General features: G+C 50.7%; 1 protein-coding gene across 9 annotated transcripts in view; it reads right to left on the bottom strand.

Annotated features, from left to right (window-relative positions):
* The window catches only part of GPHN (gephyrin), a 612,917-nt gene that overhangs the window by 91,722 nt on the left and 500,862 nt on the right, over window positions 1-20,333 (bottom strand). For all 9 annotated transcript variants that reach the window (XM_090033171.1, XM_090033172.1, XM_090033174.1 and 6 more), the window contains one exon: window positions 1,791-1,928. In XM_090033171.1, the coding sequence (XP_089889297.1) occupies window positions 1,791-1,928 (138 nt within the window). The remainder of the gene's footprint in view (window positions 1-1,790; window positions 1,929-20,333) is intronic.

The raw sequence follows: 20,333 nt of genomic DNA, 5'->3' as shown, positions 1-20,333 counted from the left end.
AAAGCACACATCCACACTGTCAGCACTCCCTGCTGCAGCTGGTCTGAGTCCACACAGGGCTGCTTGTGCCTGCTCTCCATTGCCACCACAGGGTGCTGGTGACGCCACATGTTGTGTCTCATTGGCTGCAGCAGGGAGCGCCAGCAGCGGGGAGTGGAGGCCGCTTTTCCCCCATTCTGAGCACCAGTTTGTTCCTCGCTGCTGCTGCTAGCTTGGGCCCCACATTGGCTCTGACCTCACCTGTCAAGCTGAGCAGCGGCAGCAGCTGGGCAAAAACTGCTGCTGGGGCAGAGGAAAGCAGCTCCCCCCTGCTTGTTGCCACTGGGCAGTGTTTGCTGTAGCCACCCGCCCAGAACCTGCACCACACTAGGCTGCGGTGTGGCTCCTTCACCACCGCTTGTGAGCTGTGGCTGTGTGGGGCAGCCACAGGGCAGCTCACAAGTGACAATGAAGGAGACGTACCACAGCCTAGTGTGGCGTGGGCTCCAGGAGGGCAGCTGCAGCAAACACTGCCCAGTAGCAGCAGGAGGGGGGAAGCTCTTTCCTCTGTCCCAGCAGCAGTTTGTTCTCAGCTGCTGCTGCCGCTCAGCCTGACAGGTGAACCTGGAGCTGTCACGGGGCCCAGGCTAGCAGCAGTGACGGGAAACAAACTGGTGTTCAGCGCAGGGGAAAAGTGGCCCCCTGCCTCTGGCGCTCCCTGCTGAAGCTGCCTATAGCCCACATGGGGTTGCCTGTGCCTGGTCTCTGTTGCCACTGCTGCCCCACGGGGCTCCAGTGATGTGGCAGATAGGCAGGCAGCCCTGTGTGGGTTCTGGCCAGCTGCAGCAGGGAGCACTGGTGGTCGGGGGGCGGCTTTTCTCTTGTGCTGAGCACCAGTTCATTCCCTGCTGCTGCTGCTCAGCCCGGATGGGGTCAGGGCTGCTCGTGGTTGTACCCGCCTATACCACAGGGCTAAGGCAGGCGGGGCTGGGAGTGAGAAGATGCATGGCAGCCCAACAGGAGCATGGGGCCCATGTTGGTGCCCCAGGGCCAGGGGTGGTAGCGCCCAGAACAAGGTGGCAGGAGTGTGGGGTCCTGGCTGGCAGGGGCTCTATGGAGCTGGGCCAGCTCCCCTCTTTCCCTGCTGGCGCAGCCCAGCCCAGCTCCATAGAGCCCTGCCAGCCCATGCCCCACACTCCTGCTGCCCCACTCTGGATCCTGCCAGTGCTGGCCCCAGGGCCCTAGCATGGGACCTGGGGCCCCGACATAGGCCCTGTGCTCCCACATACTTCCAACCCCATGGCCATTCCTGTTCTTACCTGAATCTCCCGCTCTGGTGCAGGGAGGTGCAAACATCCCCATGGTCCCAGACTAGAAGCCCCTGCAGGGGCTTCTGGCTAGGGGGTGGGCCTTGCTATTGCAGGAGTCTGCCGTGGCTTTCCCTGGGTCCTACTGCCCCTGGCTGTTGTCATCTTTGACAGGCAGCTAGGGGCAGATAAATATTAATTTTCCAAATTTTGGGGGGCCCCCGGGGGCGGACAGAATGGGCTGGTGGGCTGGATTTGGCCCGCGGGCCATATTTTGCCCACCCCTGCTCTAGAAAGAAATGCAAATGTCACAGCATCAGAAAGATAGTATGCATGGTCCAACTCCTAGAAAAGTGGGCACTTCCCTGGAAGAGAGGGATCCCTGAATTCTGGCCTCTGTTCCCATACTCTTATCAATTACTAGAAATTCAAGTACTAATAACTGATATAATAGAAGTAACTACCTAACCCAAATGAAATAAAACCCAACCATTTGTGAAGTACCTCGGTAATTGATGATTTCTGTTCCAAGCACTGGAGTCATCTCTAGGACTGTGATGAAGGCTTTGTCCATAGATGTAAGAGGAAAGGGCGACATGCGGTGTCTTCTTGCCACCTTGGTAATGTCAACAGCACTGTGACCTACAGAGGGAGAGTATCTAGTTTAAAAAAATAATCCCTGACATTTTCCTTGGGAGTGCCATAGGATGAATTTGATGCATTACAGCTACTGTCATTCAGAAGAATCATATTATGTTTTACAAATTGCATAAGGGCAGAACCTTGTTTATCCCTGAAATGCAGCGCTTTTCACCTATGAGATGAATTACAGCAGCTGTTAAACACTGCATAGCCATTTAGGAAATTAAAGGAATTAATATGTATTTTATAAAATTGAAATAGGGCTACTATCCCTGCTCCTAGAAAAAATGCTTTAGAAGGTTTAGTGACCACAAGAAGTCATTACATCACCATTATGTAATGCCCGAAAGAAAGTGTAGCATTTGACCCCCAGTATCATGATTTGAACATGTTCCAGATCTTGGAGCTAGTTAGCATTAGAGGCAATCTACTCTGATGGTTCTGTTCCTCCCATGCAGACTACACCCATAGCAGTGTGATAGGTGAATATAATTCAACAATCAGGGCCCCTGACTCTGCGGTTCCATACTTTCTTTTCTCTCCTTCCCTCATTTAATATATATATTTACACTTTTAGCCATAAATTTTCACAAGTGGCAGATGGTACTGAACAACATACACTGACTTCATCTTAAATACAAATCACATCTTTTCCCTAGATATTCGAAAGCATAATAAAATCGGCAATTGCACAACTCGAAGTGGCTAAAGTTAAATCCAAGAAAATGTGTAGAGCTTGGTACTTTGATGTAGTAGCCAGCAGTATTCCACACCAATTCATTGTTCTTAAAAGACAGTCTGCCACTCATGCATGTCAACACCGACTTCTACTTGATAGACACTCAGGGTTCCTATGCACATGCAGATTACTCCGATGCACTGTCATTCCAGCATGTCAGAGAAGACTCGATTAATTGAGTCTGCTGAAGTGTGGAAATTAACGTGCTCCAGCTGCCTCCAGCATCATGTGTATCAGTGTCCCCATGCTGAAAAACAGCGGTGGGGCACTTTAAACTAAAGCTTGTTTGATGAGAGTTAGTTCAAGCACTCCTCCTGCTTTTTTCAGCGCAAGGACACTGATACACGTGACAGTTCAGGCACTGTAATTATCATGGCTTTTGGAGCTGTGCTCATTAACATTCCCCCACCCCCTTCACCCAGAGCATGTCTATAAACACCCCAAATGCCATATTTTCTCACATACCGCACACCCGAAATAAGACACATACTTTGATGTTTTGGAAAACAATGTAGAAAAAAAAACATTTTTCCAGAGCACTGGCCAACTGTGCCACATAGAATAAGTACTCCTGGAAACATAGTGTCCAGGAAGTGTGGCATCCTAGGAGACAGTCTGGGTGATGCAGCAGGAACTTCCTGGTGTCACAGAATGGCAAAAAAGGTAGGTCCCAGACTCTTTCAAGGGCAGCATCAAGACTGTTTCATCTTAGTTTTTATATGAATTCCTGTAAAGAATAAAGTGTTGCTTCTGTCTCACAAACCTCAACAAGACCATATAGATTACAAGCACCAGCTCACTTGCCCTGAGCCAGCTCAGTTGCATCTTCTGGCATGATGGTGGGAAGGTTAAAACAGGATTCTGCCCCTTATGCTTGCTGAGCCAGGAAGAAGTGGCATCCATTTTGACAGCCAGAACAAGCAGACAGTGTGCTCTAGTATACTTGCTTATTTCTATACTAGCAAAGAAAAATCTGCTTTTCCACTCAGGGCATGAATCCCAATTTTGGGGAAAGGGTGCATGTGATATGTGAGTAAATATGATATTATTATTATTTGTAGTTAGTAGTAGGAGTATTTGTTGTATTACTATAACACCCAAAGGTACTCATCATGGACCTCTGTACAAACACAGAACAAAAAGATAGTCCCTGTCTAAGAAAGCTTATAATCTATGATAAAAACACCAGATGGATACAGATGGGCCCCTGTTCCCTGCCCTGGAGCATAAGGAGACAAATATCAGCATGATGGGCAGTGGTCTTAAACCAAAGGCAGCCTATCTATGGTCAAGCTTTTTGTAGGCATTGCAGAAAGGAGAGTTTTAATGATGGATCTGAAGGAGTATAAGCAGGTAGATTTGCAGAGATTTATAGGTAGCTCCCCCCAAGTGTGAGGGATTGCATACAAGAAAGCACAAAATGTTGGTTTGAAAATCAAACAGATATCATGGACAGACTGGTGACAGGAGTTGACCTTTCAGGAATAAATGAGAGATGACTGGAAGAATGGCAATAAGTGAAGGGCTTTGAAAGTAACGATAAGTAGGATACTTTTGGGAATGGCCAAAGAAAAAGTTACAAGGTATGTTAGGGTATGAACTTACAGTGCATCAGCTATTTCACAATAACTGCCCACATGCAAACTTTTACCATGAGGTAAGCATGAGAAAACCTACTCCACTTTCACTGAGAAGCAAACTATCTGGAATTTATTTCAGTGCATCTATGTGCACATGAACAATTACTATGGAGTAGCTGATGCACTGTTAATTCATATCCTGACCTCTTTGTGTAGTCATAGCCATTGATGCTATACAGAAACATTTGATGCATGCCAGTCAGGGAAGTGCCAATGTTAAAGCAACAGCCTAAGAAAATGATTTTGTAGCAGCATTATGGATGAATGTATGTAGGGAAGATGGTTTTTCTGAAGTCCAGACATACAGGTCTCATAATAATAGAAACAGAAGATGATGAAAAACTTGGACAAGAGTTTAGGTGGTGTAGATGGACCGGAAAGGCTGTATCATAGAAATATTATGCAGAAAGTATCTACGAGATTTAGATCCAGCCTGAAAATAAGCACCTCCAGAGAATTCCAAATTATCGATGGTGCCTTGCTTATACACATGAGTGAAAGTCAGGATGGTGATAGTGATCACCAGGGATCCTAGTTTTCCAGGGGAAAAAAAAGCAGAAAATCTCCATGTAAAAAACACAAAAACACATTTTTCCATGACATAACAAAATCGTAGTGGTATCCCATGATAAAAGGCATCATTTCTGCTCTTGGCCAATCAGCAGTGTGCCCCGCTGTCCCCTCACTGATTGGCTGAGAGGCAAAAACCATGGCAAAAATAAAAGAGAGCAGAAATGCCACTCCACTCCCCCCCACCAATGGGATGCTGCTGTACTTCTGGTAGGTTGCAGAAAAACATGGATTTTGCATTTTTCTGCGGTGAATGGAAAACTAGGAACCCTGGTATTCACAATGTTTGAGAAAAGAGGTTGGAAGGAAGTGGTTTTAGCCATGTGGATCTTGATCTGATAGTAAGTCATCCACAAGGAAATGTCAGAGACAGGCCAAGATTTTAATTTAGGTAGACAGAAATAGATTCATAGATTCATAGATTCATAGATGCTAGGGTCGGAAGGGACCTCAATAGATCATCGAGTCCGACCCCCTGTGTCCCAGGGGGACGGGGCGGGGCTCGCCCGCGGAGGCGGCGGAGCCCGAGCGGGACATCCGCCGCTTGTTTACGCCGGAAGCCGGCGCCCGTGCCGGTGGCCGGGAGCCGGCAATAAAATCAGCCGGCCGGGACGCACCCGGGAGGAGGAGCCCGAAGGGGGGATTCCCTGCCGCGGAGACAGGGAGCCCAGAAGAGGAGACGGCAAGGGGACCTGCACCCGGCGGGAGCGCAGACGCCGACGGGGAGGGGCTACTTACCCCATTGGGGGGTAGGGCAGCGGCGGCAGCCGGACCCCGAACCCAGAGCGGGGAGTGGCGGACCGGCCCGGACGCCGAAGGTTCCAGCGACGGGGAGTACTGGGACTGCGACCCGACGGCGCCCGGAGTTTGCGGATCGGGAGTCGGCGCTGGGACCTGGGAGGACCCCGACGGGGCACCGTGAGCGCCTGGACCAACGCCGGACACCAGCGGGCCAGAACCGAAAGGGGGAACCCAGAAGGACCCAGGCCGGAAGCGGGGGTGCCCGCCGGCTAGGTTTTTACCCCGGGCAGGGGACCCGGTGAGAAGCATCACCGGGGCACCCCAGGCGAGGGCCGGGGACTTGCCCACGGGAAATCCCAGGAGGCGTAAGGCCGGGGTGTTAAGGGGTGGCGGAGCCCCGCAACGTGACCGTCGGGGACCCCGGGCTACGGAGAATCAGGAGCCGTCCCACTGAACCTTACAACAAGTCGTGGCGGGCGAGAACCAGGGCGGAGACCTGATTATCTTACATCTGCTCCGGACCCAGGGGGATAGCACCACCCTTCCCCCCGGGACGCTGTTCCGAAGGGGGTGCTCCCCCCCCCTCCGCTAGCCCGACGGTCACAAGTGGTGCGTTGGCCGGGAAGACCATTCCCCATCTAGGGGGAATTGCGGGATGCAGACAGCCGAGATGACGGCAACAGACCTGGTGGCCCAGACGCTCCAGGCTGTGACCCAGTTATTGGGGGCACAGCAAAGGATGATGGCTCAACAGGGCCCCCCGATCACCCGGATGCCAAAAATGACGGCAGAAGACGATCCGGAGGCCTTCCTGGAGGCGTTCGAGCGGCAAGCGATCACGCTCGGGCTGGATAAGGCCTACTGGGCGAGCCAGCTAGGGGCGCTAGTGGTGGGTAAGGCCCAAGAGGCCTATAGAGCCTTATCGCGAGAAGAGGCCCGGGACTATGAGGCTGTTAAAGCTGCCATTTTATACCGCCTCGAAATCAACCCGGAACATTATCGGCGGCTGTTTCGGGCCCGGAAGGGACCAGAGGAGAGGCGGCCCCGGGTACTGTTGCAGCGCCTTAGGGATCTGTTTGGTAAGTGGGTCGGCCTGCCCACGTGTACGCTGGCCGCACTGGTGGATAAGATCGTGATGGAGCAATTTATCAATGACCTGGAAGAGCGGACGCAGAGGTGGGTCCGCCAACACTCTCCAGAGTCTTGCGAGGCCGCCGTAAGATTGGCCGAGTCCTTTATGGCGGCCGAGTGGCACTACCCGCGTGAGAGGCGGGGACTGGTACCCAGCAGGGAAACGGAGCGACGTAAACCAGGCCCCAGAACCCCAAATAGGGATGGGGTGTGTTTGCATTGTGGAGAGATGGGGCACTTCGCCCGGGAATGTCCAGGGCGGCACACGGATAGGCGGCGGCCCCAGGGATACCCCCATAGGTTGGGAGAAAACCCCCGAGATCAAACCCAGGGGGAGCCGATGGATTGTAGCTTCGGGACCGGGAAAGGTGAACCGCGGTGGGAGCGTCCCACGGTGAGAGCCCGCGTGGAGGGCCGCCCGCTCTCGGCCGTCCTGGATTCAGGGTGCGCCCAATCGTTGATTAAGGCAGAGCTCCTTCCACCCGGGCAGCGGTGGCAAGGGGAGCCCATAAGGGTGGCGTGTCTCCATGGGGAGACACAGGCCCTCCATAGAGCCCGGGTGCGGGTGCACGTCATGGAATTTCGGGACGAGATATTAGTCGGGGTCGCCCCCAAACTGGCATGTGATATGCTGCTGGGTAGGGATTGGGCCCCTCTTTACGACGTGTTAGAGAGGGTTCGGGACCTAGAGATGGCCCGGCGGGCTCAGGGGGTCCGGGACGAGTGGTTTGGCGAGGCCGAGGGAGAAGAACCCCTCGTGGATTGGCAGGACATCGCGAGTGGACCACAGTTCCGACAAGGACAAGAGGAGGATCTTGAGCTGCACGAGCTGTGGACAAAGGCCCGAGAGGGGCGACGCCAACCGGAGACGGAGCCGGATGGGGGCAGCGAGTTCCAGGTGAGGCACAATCTCTTGTATCACATCCCGCACGGGGAGGTTGGTACCGGGGCGGGGGGACAGCTGGTGGTGCCCGGCCGTTTCCGGCAGGTGGTATGGCAACTGGCCCATGCGAACCCCATGGGGGGACACTTGGGCAGGGACCGGACCCTTGGGAAGATATCCCAATGGTTCTTTTGGCCCCGGATGAGGGAAGACGTGGCCCGGCGGTGCGCCGCATGCCCGGTGTGCCAGAAGGCTAGGGAGGACCGGCCCCTACGGGCCCCTTTAAGACCCTTGCCCGTTGTGGACGTGCCTTTCTCGCGCGTTGCTATGGATGTGGTGGGCCCGTTGCCCCGCAGCAGCAGTGGCCACCGGTTCATCTTGGTGTTTGTGGACTACGCCACTCGATACCCAGACGCAGTCCCGCTGCGGTCGGTAACGGCGCCGCGAATTGCGGAGGAGTTGGTACGCTGGATCTCCCGAGTAGGGGTGCCCCGCGAGATCCTTACGGACCAAGGGCGGAACTTCATGTCGGGCGTCTTACGAGGGGTATGCCAAACCCTGCGAATCAAACAGCTCCGAACTTCAGTGTACCACCCACAGACCAACGGGTTGGTAGAACGATTCAATGGTACCCTGAAAAGGGTGCTCCGGCGATGCGTTCAGGGCGACCCACAGCGTTGGGACCTAATGCTGCCGCTGGCATTATTTGTGCTGCGAGATGCCCCATCCGAATCCCTGGGCTATTCCCCTTTCGAATTAGTGCTGGGCCATCGCCCACGAGGCCTACTACAGATTCTTAGGGAGGAGTGGGAACAAGGACCCGCAGCTATCGGCAGCCCGTCCGGGTATCAAAGAGAGTTCCAGCAACGAGTCCGAAGGACTCGCGAGTTGGCGGCAGACAACCTACGGTACGCTCAGCAACGGCAGAAGGAGAGGTACGACTCGCGCTCCAAGGTACGGGAATTCCAGCCAGGGCAAAAGGTGTTAGTGTTACTACCCACCTCAACCAGTAAACTGTTAACCCAGTGGCAGGGACCGTTTGAGATCACGCGACGGGCGGGGCCTGTCGATTATGAGGTACATCGCCCGGGGCATCGGAACACCCGGCAAATCTATCATGTCAACCTCCTGCGGGAGTGGCACCAGCCGGAGGGCTGGGCCGCCTTTGGAGAGAGGGAGCAACAAAACGTAAGGAGCCCGGAAGCAGCGGGAGGAGGAAAGGCCCCGGCGACCCTGGAGGAGATTAAAATAGGAATGGAGCTATCAGGTCCCCAGAAAGAGGAAGTAAGGACCCTCATAAGGGAATTCCAAGGGACCTTCTCTGAAGAACCAGGGTGGGCTAGAGCAGCGTATCATTCCATCCCAACCCCACCCGGCGTCGTGGTACGGGATCGTTGGCGGCCTATACCACATCACCTGACCAAGGAAGTACGCGAAGAAGTAAAGAAGATGCGGGCACTGGGGGTGATTAGGCCGTCAAGGAGCCCGTGGCGGAGCGCCCTGGTTCCTGTACGCAAACCCGACGGGAGTCTGCGGCTATGCGTCGACTTCCGGCGAGTAAACGAGGTGGCAACCTTCGACGCTTTCCCGATGCCTAGCGTAACAGAACTGATAGAACGCATCGGCGCCGCCAAGTTCATAACCACCCTGGACCTCGCGAAGGGGTATTGGCAAATACCGGTGCGACCGGAGGACTGCCAAAAGACGGCCTTCGGAACCCCCTGGGGCCTATACGAGTTCGTCAGGATGCCGTTCGGCCTCCATGGGGCCGCCGCTACGTTCCAACGCCTCATGAATCGGCTGCTGGCACCGCATGCAAAGTACGCTGCGGCTTACCTTGACGACATCGTTATATTCACGCGCTCCTGGGGCCGACACGTGTGGGCCCTCAGGGAGATACTCCAGGAGCTACGACAAGCCGGCCTAACGGCGAACCCCCGCAAATGCGCGGTGGCACAAAGATACACGAAATACCTAGGGTTTCGAGTGGGCCAGGGGACTATACGGCCGTTAGAAGACAAGGTGCAGGCTATTCGGGCCTTCCAACCCCCGCAAACACTTAAGCAACTCCGTTCCTTCTTGGGACTGGTAAATTACTATCGGAGATTTGTGCCCCGATTCTCCGAAGTAGCGGCCCCATTGTTCGAAGCTTTGAAAAGCAAACCCGGGAAAGGACTCGAATGGACCGGACCAAGGCTACAGAGTTTTCAGGCCTTAAAGAAGGCCTTATGCGAGGAAGTGGTGATACGTACCCCTAACTTTATGAACCCTTTTACTTTGCAGACCGACGCCTCCGAGGTTGCTATAGGAGCCGTCTTGACACAACAGGACGCTGGGGTGGATCGACCGGTGGCCTATGCCAGCCGGAAACTGCTCCCGGCCGAGACCAGGTACTCAACAATAGAGCGAGAGTGTCTGGCAATCCGGTGGGCGGTGGAACACTTTAGGTATTATTTATTGGGGAGAAAGTTTACATTGATCACCGACCATGCCCCCCTTAGATGGCTTAACTCTACTAAGACCGATAACACGCGGATTATGCGATGGGCACTAGCCCTCCAGCCCTTTAAATTCCAAATTAAGTACCGCCCGGGAAAGGATAATATAACAGCCGACTTCCTCTCCAGATGCCCCGAACCGACGACCTCCAGTGGGGGACCTGGAACGCGAGACGAACATCCACAGAGAATCAAACCCGAGGCGGAGAGGTCCCTCAAACCGCCACAAGGCAACTGGCGGGGGGGGTTATGTCCCAGGGGGACGGGGCGGGGCTCGCCCGCGGAGGCGGCGGAGCCCGAGCGGGACATCCGCCGCTTGTTTACGCCGGAAGCCGGCGCCCGTGCCGGTGGCCGGGAGCCGGCAATAAAATCAGCCGGCCGGGACGCACCCGGGAGGAGGAGCCCGAAGGGGGGATTCCCTGCCGCGGAGACAGGGAGCCCAGAAGAGGAGACGGCAAGGGGACCTGCACCCGGCGGGAGCGCAGACGCCGACGGGGAGGGGCTACTTACCCCATTGGGGGGTAGGGCAGCGGCGGCAGCCGGACCCCGAACCCAGAGCGGGGAGTGGCGGACCGGCCCGGACGCCGAAGGTTCCAGCGACGGGGAGTACTGGGACTGCGACCCGACGGCGCCCGGAGTTTGCGGATCGGGAGTCGGCGCTGGGACCTGGGAGGACCCCGACGGGGCACCGTGAGCGCCTGGACCAACGCCGGACACCAGCGGGCCAGAACCGAAAGGGGGAACCCAGAAGGACCCAGGCCGGAAGCGGGGGTGCCCGCCGGCTAGGTTTTTACCCCGGGCAGGGGACCCGGTGAGAAGCATCACCGGGGCACCCCAGGCGAGGGCCGGGGACTTGCCCACGGGAAATCCCAGGAGGCGTAAGGCCGGGGTGTTAAGGGGTGGCGGAGCCCCGCAACGTGACCGTCGGGGACCCCGGGCTACGGAGAATCAGGAGCCGTCCCACTGAACCTTACAACAAGTCGTGGCGGGCGAGAACCAGGGCGGGGACCTGATTATCTTACATCTGCTCCGGACCCAGGGGGATAGCACCACCCTTCCCCCCGGGACGCTGTTCCGAAGGGGGTGCTCCCCCCCCCTCCGCTAGCCCGACGGTCACACCCTGCATAAGCAGGAAAGAGTGCTGGGCCTACATTACCCCAGCTAGATACACATCCAACCTTCTCTTGAATACCCCCAGGGTAGTGGAGAGCACCACCTCCCTTGGGAGCCCGTTCCAGACCTTGGCCACTCGAACTGTGAAGAAGTTCCTCCTAATATCCAATCTAAATCTGCTCTCTTCTAGCTTGTGGCCATTATTTCTTGTAACCCCTGGGGGCGCCTTGGTGAATAAATACTCACCAATTCTCTTCTGTGCCCCCCTGATGAACTTATAGGCAGCCACCAGGTCGCCTCTCAACCTTCTCTTGCGGAGGCTGAAAAGGTCCAGTTTCTCTAATCTCTCCTCGTAGGGCTTGGCCTGCAGGCCCTTAACCATATGAGTGGCCCTTCTCTGGACCCTCTCCAGGTTATCCGCATCCTTCTTGAAGTGCGGCGCCCAGAATTGCACGCAGTACTCCAGCTGCGGTCTGACCAGCGCCCGATAGAGGGGAAGTATCACCTCCTTGGACCTATTTGTCATGCATCTGCTGATGCACGATAAAGTGCCATTGGCTTTTCTGATGGTTTCGTCACACTGCCGACTCATGTTCATCTTGGAGTCCACTAGGACTCCAAGATCCCTTTCCACCTCCGTGCCACCCAGCAGGTCATTTCCTAGGCTGTAGGTGTGCTGGACATTTTTCCTCCCTAGATGCAGCACTTTGCATTTCTCCTTTTTGAACTGCATTCTGTTGTTTTCTGCCCACTTGTCTAACCTGTCCAGGTCTGCTTGCAGCTGTTCCCTGCCCTCTGGCATGTCCACTACGCCCCATAGCTTAGTGTCATCTGCAAACTTGGATAGAGTACATTTCACCCCCTCGTCTGGAATATGGAGGTAGATCGGTGAGTTCTTCACCTAGAAATGGTAGTAGAATGTGACTTTGGAAATGGACTTGCTCAGATATAAGATGTAAAGGGAGGAAAGAAAGGGCCCAAAGAAAGCTAGAGCAAAAGCATGTTTAATGAAGTTACAGATGAAAGGAAGAAAGAAGGTAGACCCATATTTGTACTAGTAAAGGCTAAAGTTATAATTTTGTAACAATGGGAGAGACTAAAAATCATGCTGAATTGTGATGAAAAACAGCAAAAGAAGAATGAGAGACTAAAGAGGAGTAACAGTGGGTGTCAGGAAATCAACATGAAATGGAAATGTGTAATTGGGGTATGCAGAGGACCTACTGTAGTAAACTAGAGAACTAGAGAAGAAACTCTGATAGGGGAGGAGGAGGAGAAAGTGACAGAAGGGGAAGGGGTAAGGGAATGTGAGTTAACAGAAAGAGGAAGATCTTTCCTATTGTATTTTGTTAATTTACTCTTGGAAGAAATTAGGGACATTCTGTTTGGAGAGAGAAGTAGAGGCAGGAGATGGGATAAATTTGAGGAGTGAATCAACAGTGATGAAGAGGTGGCTAGAATTGCAGCATGAGAATCAATTCAACTGAAGAACTCAAATTGCTTACCTAAGGAGATGGAGGTGTGAATCACTATGTAATGGAGGAAGTTGGCTTGGCCAAAGGATTACCAACTGGATGCTATGCGGTACAAACAGCAGCAACAATTATTTTTTTCACCTTTGACTACAGGCAACCCCTGCTTAATGCAGTTTCAGTTTCAGTTAGCACTATTTTGCTATAACGCTCATTTAGAATTAATACCCATTTCTGCTGAGCGCTCAGCCAGTTTCGCTATAGCGCTCAGTGGAATCAGAGTTTCTGCAGGCAGGCAGAAAGGGAGAAGCAGTGGTGGCAGCAGCAAGTGGAAGGTAAGTGAGTGGTAGTGAGCGGGTAGGCAGGCATGAGGGCCTAGGGTGGGACAACTGGCACATGGTGCCGGAGTGGGCGGGGGGAATGGTGGATACAAGCAGGTGCAAAAAGGGGAGCAGTATAGGACCCAAGCTGGTGCCCAGGGCCAGGTGTGGCAGGGGTCTGCACCCAGGACGGGGGGCAGGAGCACGGGGCCTGTGCTGGGGTGTGGGACTCATGCCGGGGCCAGTGGAAGCCCACACCCAAAACAGGGCAGCAGGAGCACCGGTGCCTGGGCTGGAGGGGGTGGGAGGTGTGGGGAGAAGGAGTGGTAACAGCAAGTAGCACGGGGCCTGTGCCGGTGCCCACGGCCAGGGCCAGGGTCGGTGCCCAGAGTGGGGCAGCAGTAGTGCCAGTGCCTGGCATGTGGGGCCAGAGAGGCCAGCGGGCAGGCAAGGTGGGTGGGGAGAGGCGGCAGTAGTGAGAAGCAGTGAGGGGACGCTGGGCACGAGCGTGAGACCTGTGCTAGTGCCCAGGGCCAGGACTGGTGGGAGCCTAGAGCGGAGCAGCAGGAGCACAGGCCCAGGCTGGTATGTGGGGCTGGAGTGCCAGCAGGTGGGTGGGGGAGTGGGGAGAGGTGGCAGCAGGGCAGGCAGTAACCAATTAATTTCTATTTACATTTATTTCTATAGGGAAATGGGTTTCACTGAGTGCGGTTTTGCTTTGCACTTGGTTTTTCTGGAACCAATTAAGAGCACTAAGCGGGGGTTGCCTGTATCCAGAAGATTACTCCTCATTCCATCAGACAAACCTACTATGGTGATCCATGTGTGTCTGTGACTCAGGTTTGATATGTACAGTTACACAAAGAACTTTGGAATCAAAGTTAAAGCTACTAGAGAAAAAAAGTTTTCCTGTGGCAGGGATTAGAGACAGGAAGAGTTGCTGTGGGGAAAAGGTGTGGCACAGTAAGGGCTCCTCTACTGATTCTGGGCTTGGACCTAAGTATAAGTGAAATTTGGGACATAATCCCCTACAAGGGCAATAGATCTCAAGTGCTGCCTCTAACTTTTATGTGAGCCAGGGGAAGAAATGAAGGCATCTTGAACTGCAAAGGCAGTTCAAGCACAAAGGAATCTCTTGGCTATGCTGTTGGCAGTAGAGTAGAAAGACAAAGGTCCACCTGGGGCTATCATGCCCTCCCTCCCACTCCTGCCCCTATGCCGCTAGTTGCTAATAGCAAGTGATCTTACCAGATTGCTTTTGTCAATTTGACCTCAGAATGTTCTGACTCTCTGCAGGCTGGTTGCTTGCTCCATCCTCCCCTAACCCCCTTCTTCAGTTTCTCTACTGTCAGCTTCAATCTCCTTGCTTTCTACGTTCATCTCAATCTTTTCATCCTTCCTCAGTGTTTACCATCTCTTCTTTCTTCCTTCCACTCAGCTGTTCTGTTAACTCATTCCCATCTGCTTTCCCATCACCCCACACTGATCTATAATAGGTTTAAAAGATAAAATACAACATAAATGCTGTACTAAATTTGGTTTCACAAACCTGTTCACTTGGAATAATATTATGTGTTATCAGTAGCAGAGATTATGGATTTAAATAATGCATGATTTTATCTCCACAAGGTCCCCAGAGCTACCAAACTATCCTATCTGTTGCTGTATGTTTCTTTTCTTTTTAACAGAAGGTATTTCGAAGCAAAAGATAGTATTTCCACTGTGTTCTCCTGTGAAAGTACTTTATAAGCACACTGCCGAGAAACCTCATTTTCTCCAAGGAGGATGATGATGAATCAGTGTAGTAATGACTGTGCACAAAGCTCCCTTCAACATGGATGCACGTGTTATGTCGTACCTCATTTATTAACTAAGCTCTATAACAAACATAGTCCCTGTCTTTAAGAAGAGGGAAAAGAAAGAACCAGGGAATTATTGATGAGTCACCCAACTTTGATACCTGGAAGTATACTAGAACAAATTATTAAATAATTAATTTATAAGCATCTTGAGGATAATAAGAGGATAAGAACAAGACAACATGGATTTGTCAAGGACAATGAGGTCAAACCAATCTAATTTCCTACCTTCACAGGAAAACTGGCTTCATGGATAAGAGGAAAGTAGTAAATGTGATAGATCGTGACCTTGGTAAAGCTTTTGATATTGTCCTGCCTGATAGTCTCAAAAGCAAACTAATGAAATATCATCTAGATGAAAACATCCTAAGGTCTTTTCAACAACTGGTTGAAAAACTGTACTCAAAGTAGAGATTATCAATTGTACTCTATCAAGCTTGAAGGACATCTCAAGTGGGCCTCCTGGATATAGCCTGGTCTGATTCTAGTAAACACTTCCATTAATGACTTAGCTGATGGAAAGAGAAGACATGTATAAAATTCATGGGTGATGCCAATCTGGGAGGTATTGCAAGCAAGTCAGAGAAGAAAATTCAAAATGGTCTTGCAAAATTGAAGAAATGGCCTGAAACAAACAAGATGAAATTCAATAAAGACAAGTGCAAACTACTACACTTAGGAAGGAAAAATCAAATGCAGAAATAAATAATGAGGAATAGGTGGTTAAGAAACTGCTTCAGGAAAGGATCTGGGAATTACAGTGGATCACAAATTGAATAGGAGTCAACACTGTGATGATATGGTGAGAAAGACAACTATAATTCTGGAATATATTAATAAGAGGGTTAAAGGAATACAAAGGAGATAATTATTCTAGTCTACTCAATGCTTCTGATGCCTTAATTGGAGTACAATTGGAACACTTTAAGAAGGATGTAGACAAATTGAAGATAGTCCAGAGGACAAGTATGGTAAGAATGGTATTTATGCTAACAAATCTGCTATGGTAAGTATGGTAAGATGTTAGAAGATATGACTGATGAGGAAAGGTTGAAAGTCTTGGGTTTGTTTAGTTTCGACAAGAGGAGACTAAAGGGGCACATATTAACATTCTTCTAATACAGGGGTTGCCAGGGGTACTTGAGAAGGCCCTAGCAGGTACACGCAAGCAGGTGGAGAATGGAGTGCTGCCGTGCACGATCTCATGTTGCTGTGCAGGTGCCGCCCACCTGGTTGGATGCGAAGGAAGCTTGCACGCCACATGCCATGCCCCCTGTCCAGCCGGTGGGGGAACAGTGTTCCAAAAGGTTTGAAAACCCCTTCCCTAGGGGGTATGCATGGCCAGGTGGGGACAGAGAGCCACCACCCACCACCCTGCACCGCCACATCTCAGGAGCAGGGGTGGGGGAGCAGGGAGTGAGGGCAACGGTGCTTCTCTGCAGGCCACATAGGGACCCTCAGTCTGGCTGGATGCAGTGGGGGGAGAAGCTCACACACGGCCACTACCCCACACTGCCTCTGCTTCACGTCCAGTTGCATGCCACTTCCCCTCCACCCCACGAGTCCAAGCCACCAGGGCTATTCCTATTAAAAAAAGTTGAAAACCCCTGTTCTAATATATAAAAAGCTGTTATACAGAAGATGTGATCAATTGTTCTTCATGTTCACTGGATGTAGAAGAAGAAATAGTTTGGCTTAATTTACAGCAAAAAAGATTTGGGTTACACATGAAGTAGGAAAACTGTCTAGTTATAAGGATAATTAAGCACCTATGAGGGTTGCAGATTTTCCTTCTCTGGAGGTTTTTAAAAACAGGTCAGCAAAACATCTGTCGAGTATGCTCTTTGCTTATGCCACCTCAGGATGGGGAGGATGGACTAGAAATGACCGCTTGAGGTCTATTCCAAACCTACATTTCAAGATTCCGTGGCTGATTATTAGCTTTGAGATCAGCAGCTTCTCAAATGATACACAGAAGCAATAACATTTTATTACTAAATGAAGTCAAAGACATTTTTCTGAACAGTCAAAAGCCTGCATTTACTTGGGAACCCTCTGTGCTTAGCTCAGAATAGCTTGGGAATTAAGTTTCCCAAAATAATGTCTATGCATTGCAATTCTCCTTTTGCCCTCTTTTCAAAGGGACATTTTTTACTTACTGCTGCCAGGAGGCTGACAACTCTGGAAATGAAGCATTTAAAAGCAGGGGAGAAAGACTGCCTCACATTTAGAAAATCTTTTAGTGTATAATTGCCATTAGAAGAAACATTACAGGCTTATGTGAGTTATATACAACAGTATTCTCTTTTCTTCAAAGGCAAATAGAAAGGTGAAGGAGTGCACTATGAAAAAGTTGTCATGGCAGTCATAGCCAGAAGGAATGTGCTATGTTGCCATCTCCCTTTATGCTGCTACTACCTGGCTGATAAAACATCAGCTACTGCCATGTCACTAAATAGAAATCCTTTGCTTTCTGTTTTAATACTATTGCTAAAGTGCATAGTCAAAAATAATAACAAGTCATATACATAAATCTTTACAAGCACATTGCCTGGACCTACTTAACCTTAGCACTCTTAGCACACACCAATATACTCAGGGTGAAGGTAAGGGGAACAAAGAACAGTGACATATTTTTCACTTTTATATTTTAAAGTGATCTTAAATGAATGCATGTTTCCTGCTGATGGGTTAGTAGATCACTAAACTGGCCATCAGCAGCTTATGCTATTTCAGTTTAAGTCACTCTAATGTTCCTCACAAAATCTTGCAAGTGGGAACCACTTGTGTTAAAGTTAATTTTCTCCAAAATCTAACACTTCATAAATGACCCACACTAACCCATACAAACACACAAGATTAGGAGCAGAATGATAATACAATCCTGATTGTACAGATTCCATATCTAGTTAAATTCTTGTCTTAAGAATCTCATATCTAATGGCAGGCTTACCAATGAGGACATGGTGATAAGCGTGCTTTGCAGAGGATCAAATTTCTGTGTTTCTATTTGCAAATAACACATGTGATAACAGAGCTGAAATATCCTGTTATCAAGTACATCAAACTATATGTAGCATGATGACATTATGTACCACAACACGATGGAATTTCTATTGCAGGTGTATAAGTTGATAGGTCTTCTAGCCCTACCCGTCTGCATAATCACTTGTTGATCCTTATAAGTTTATACAAGCCACAGGCATATAATCTGTATGTAGAAGCAAAAGTAAACTGCTGTGCTTGGATTGATCTGATTTCCATGGAACTACAACTGGACTCTACCACAACGGACACTAGGAAGTCTGGGGCAAGTCCTTTTTGAATGGTTTTCATATAACATGCATCATTTGCATGTCACATTCACCACAAAAATAAAGGCATTGTTTGTTTCAAGTGTGCTTATATCCTGAATTTTGACTGCAAAACTATCATAGAATCACAGAATCATAGAAAATTAGGGTTGGAAGGGACCTCAGAAGGTCATCTAGTCCGAACCTTAAAAACCTCTGAGGATGGAGATTCCATCACCTCTCTAGGTAACCTGTTTCAGTGCTTCACCACCCTCCTAGTGAGAAAGTTTTTCCTAATATCTAACCTAAACCTCTCTTGCTGCAACTTGAGACCATTGGTCCTTGTTCTGTTATCTACAACCACTGAGAACAGTTCAGTTCCAAACTCTTTGGAACCCTGCTTCAGGGAATTAAAGACTGCTATCAAATTCCCCCACAGTCTTCTCTTCTGCAGACTAAATAAACATAGTTTCCCCAGCCTCTCTTCATAAGTTATGTGCCTCAGCCCCCAAACCATTTTTGTTGCTCTCTGTTGCAAGGATGAGGACTCTCTCTCACTTGTACTCATCCTTTCTGTAGTGGGGGGCCCAAAACTGGACACAGTATTCCAGATCTGGCCTCACCAATGCAGAATAGAGTGGAATAATTACTTCCCTTGATCTGCTGGCAACACTCCTAGTAATGCAGCCCAGTGTGCTGTTAGCCTTCTTGGCAACAAGGGTACATTGCTGACTCATATCCAGCTTATTGTCCACTGTAACCCCCAGGTCCTTTGCTGCAGAACTGCTGATTAGCCAGTCAGTCCCAAGGCTGCAGCAGTGCACAAAATGTTTCCATCCTAAGTGCAGGACATTGCACTTGCCTTTGCTGAACCTTATGAGATTTATTTTGGCCCAATCCTCCAATTTGTCTAGGTCATTCTGAACCTTAGCCTTACCCTCTAGTGTATCTACTACTCACCCTCCAGCTTGGTGTTATCTAGGAACATGCTGAGGGTGCAAACCATCGCATCTTCTAGATCTTTAATGAAAATATTGAACAAAATGGTCCCAGGATTGACCCCCTGGAGTATCCACTTGATACTGGTTACCAGGTAGATACTGAACCATTGATTACTACCTGTTGAGTCTCACAATCCAGGCAGCTTTCTATCCACCATACAGTCCATTCATCCAACCCATACTTCCTTGGCTTGCTTGCAAGAATACTGTGGGAGATGGTATCAAAAGCCTTGCTAAAGTCAAGGTATATTATGCCCACTACTTTCCCCACATCCACAGAGCCAGTTATCTCATCACAGACGGCAATCAAGTAGGTTTGGCATGACTTTCCCTTGGTGAATCCATGCTGACTGTTCCTAATCACCTTCTTCTCCTCCAAGATCTTAGAAATGGATTATTTGAGGACCTGCTCCATGATTTTTCCAGGGACTGAAGTGAGGTCGACTGGTAAGTCCCTGGAATCTCCTTCTTCTCTTTCTTAAAGATGGGCACTGCATTTGCCCTTTTCCAATCATCCAGGACCTCCTCCAATTCCTATGACTTTTCAAAGAAACAGCCAGTGGCTCTCCAATCACATCAGTCAACAGCCTCAGCACCCTTGGATGCATTGCATCTGGTCCCATGGAATTGTACACATCCAGCTTTTCCAAACAGTCCCTAACCTGTTCTTTCACCACTGAGGGGCTGTTCACCTTCTCCCCAGACTGTGGTGCCCTACATGGGCTCCTACATTCAAACTTTCTGGGCCCCTCTATACATGTAGGTAATGGTGTAATGGGATCTAATGTGCAGTCCACATAATTGCACCTCCTGCCATGCCACACATGCATGACAGAAGGCGTCATTGTAGGATTGCACATTAGTTCCCATGCTGCCTTATTGCTGGTGCAGGGGGAACCTAATCCTGATCCCTCCCCCTGCTCTTGCAAGAATCAAGCCTTTAGCTGAGGGGCTTCCAGATGTGGGGGTGCTTTGCACACCCCTGTGACTGGGAGATTGCAGGTGCCATGGTCTCCCAGCCCAGGGATTTCACACACCCCTGGGCCTGGGAGATTGCAGCCACACCCTTGGCTGCCAGGTCCTAGCTGGGTCCCAGCACCAGGAGGCATGCAGTAAGGAAACAGCATTCACAGCCAGAGGTGACC

Source organism: Crocodylus siamensis, chromosome 2 (genome assembly GCF_052110815.1).
Source record: "Crocodylus siamensis isolate JL-2025a chromosome 2, ASM5211081v1, whole genome shotgun sequence".
Classification (NCBI taxonomy): domain Eukaryota; kingdom Metazoa; phylum Chordata; order Crocodylia; family Crocodylidae; genus Crocodylus; species Crocodylus siamensis.
Note: the sequence above shows the minus strand (reverse complement) of the source record. Positions and strands in the feature narration are given on the sequence as shown.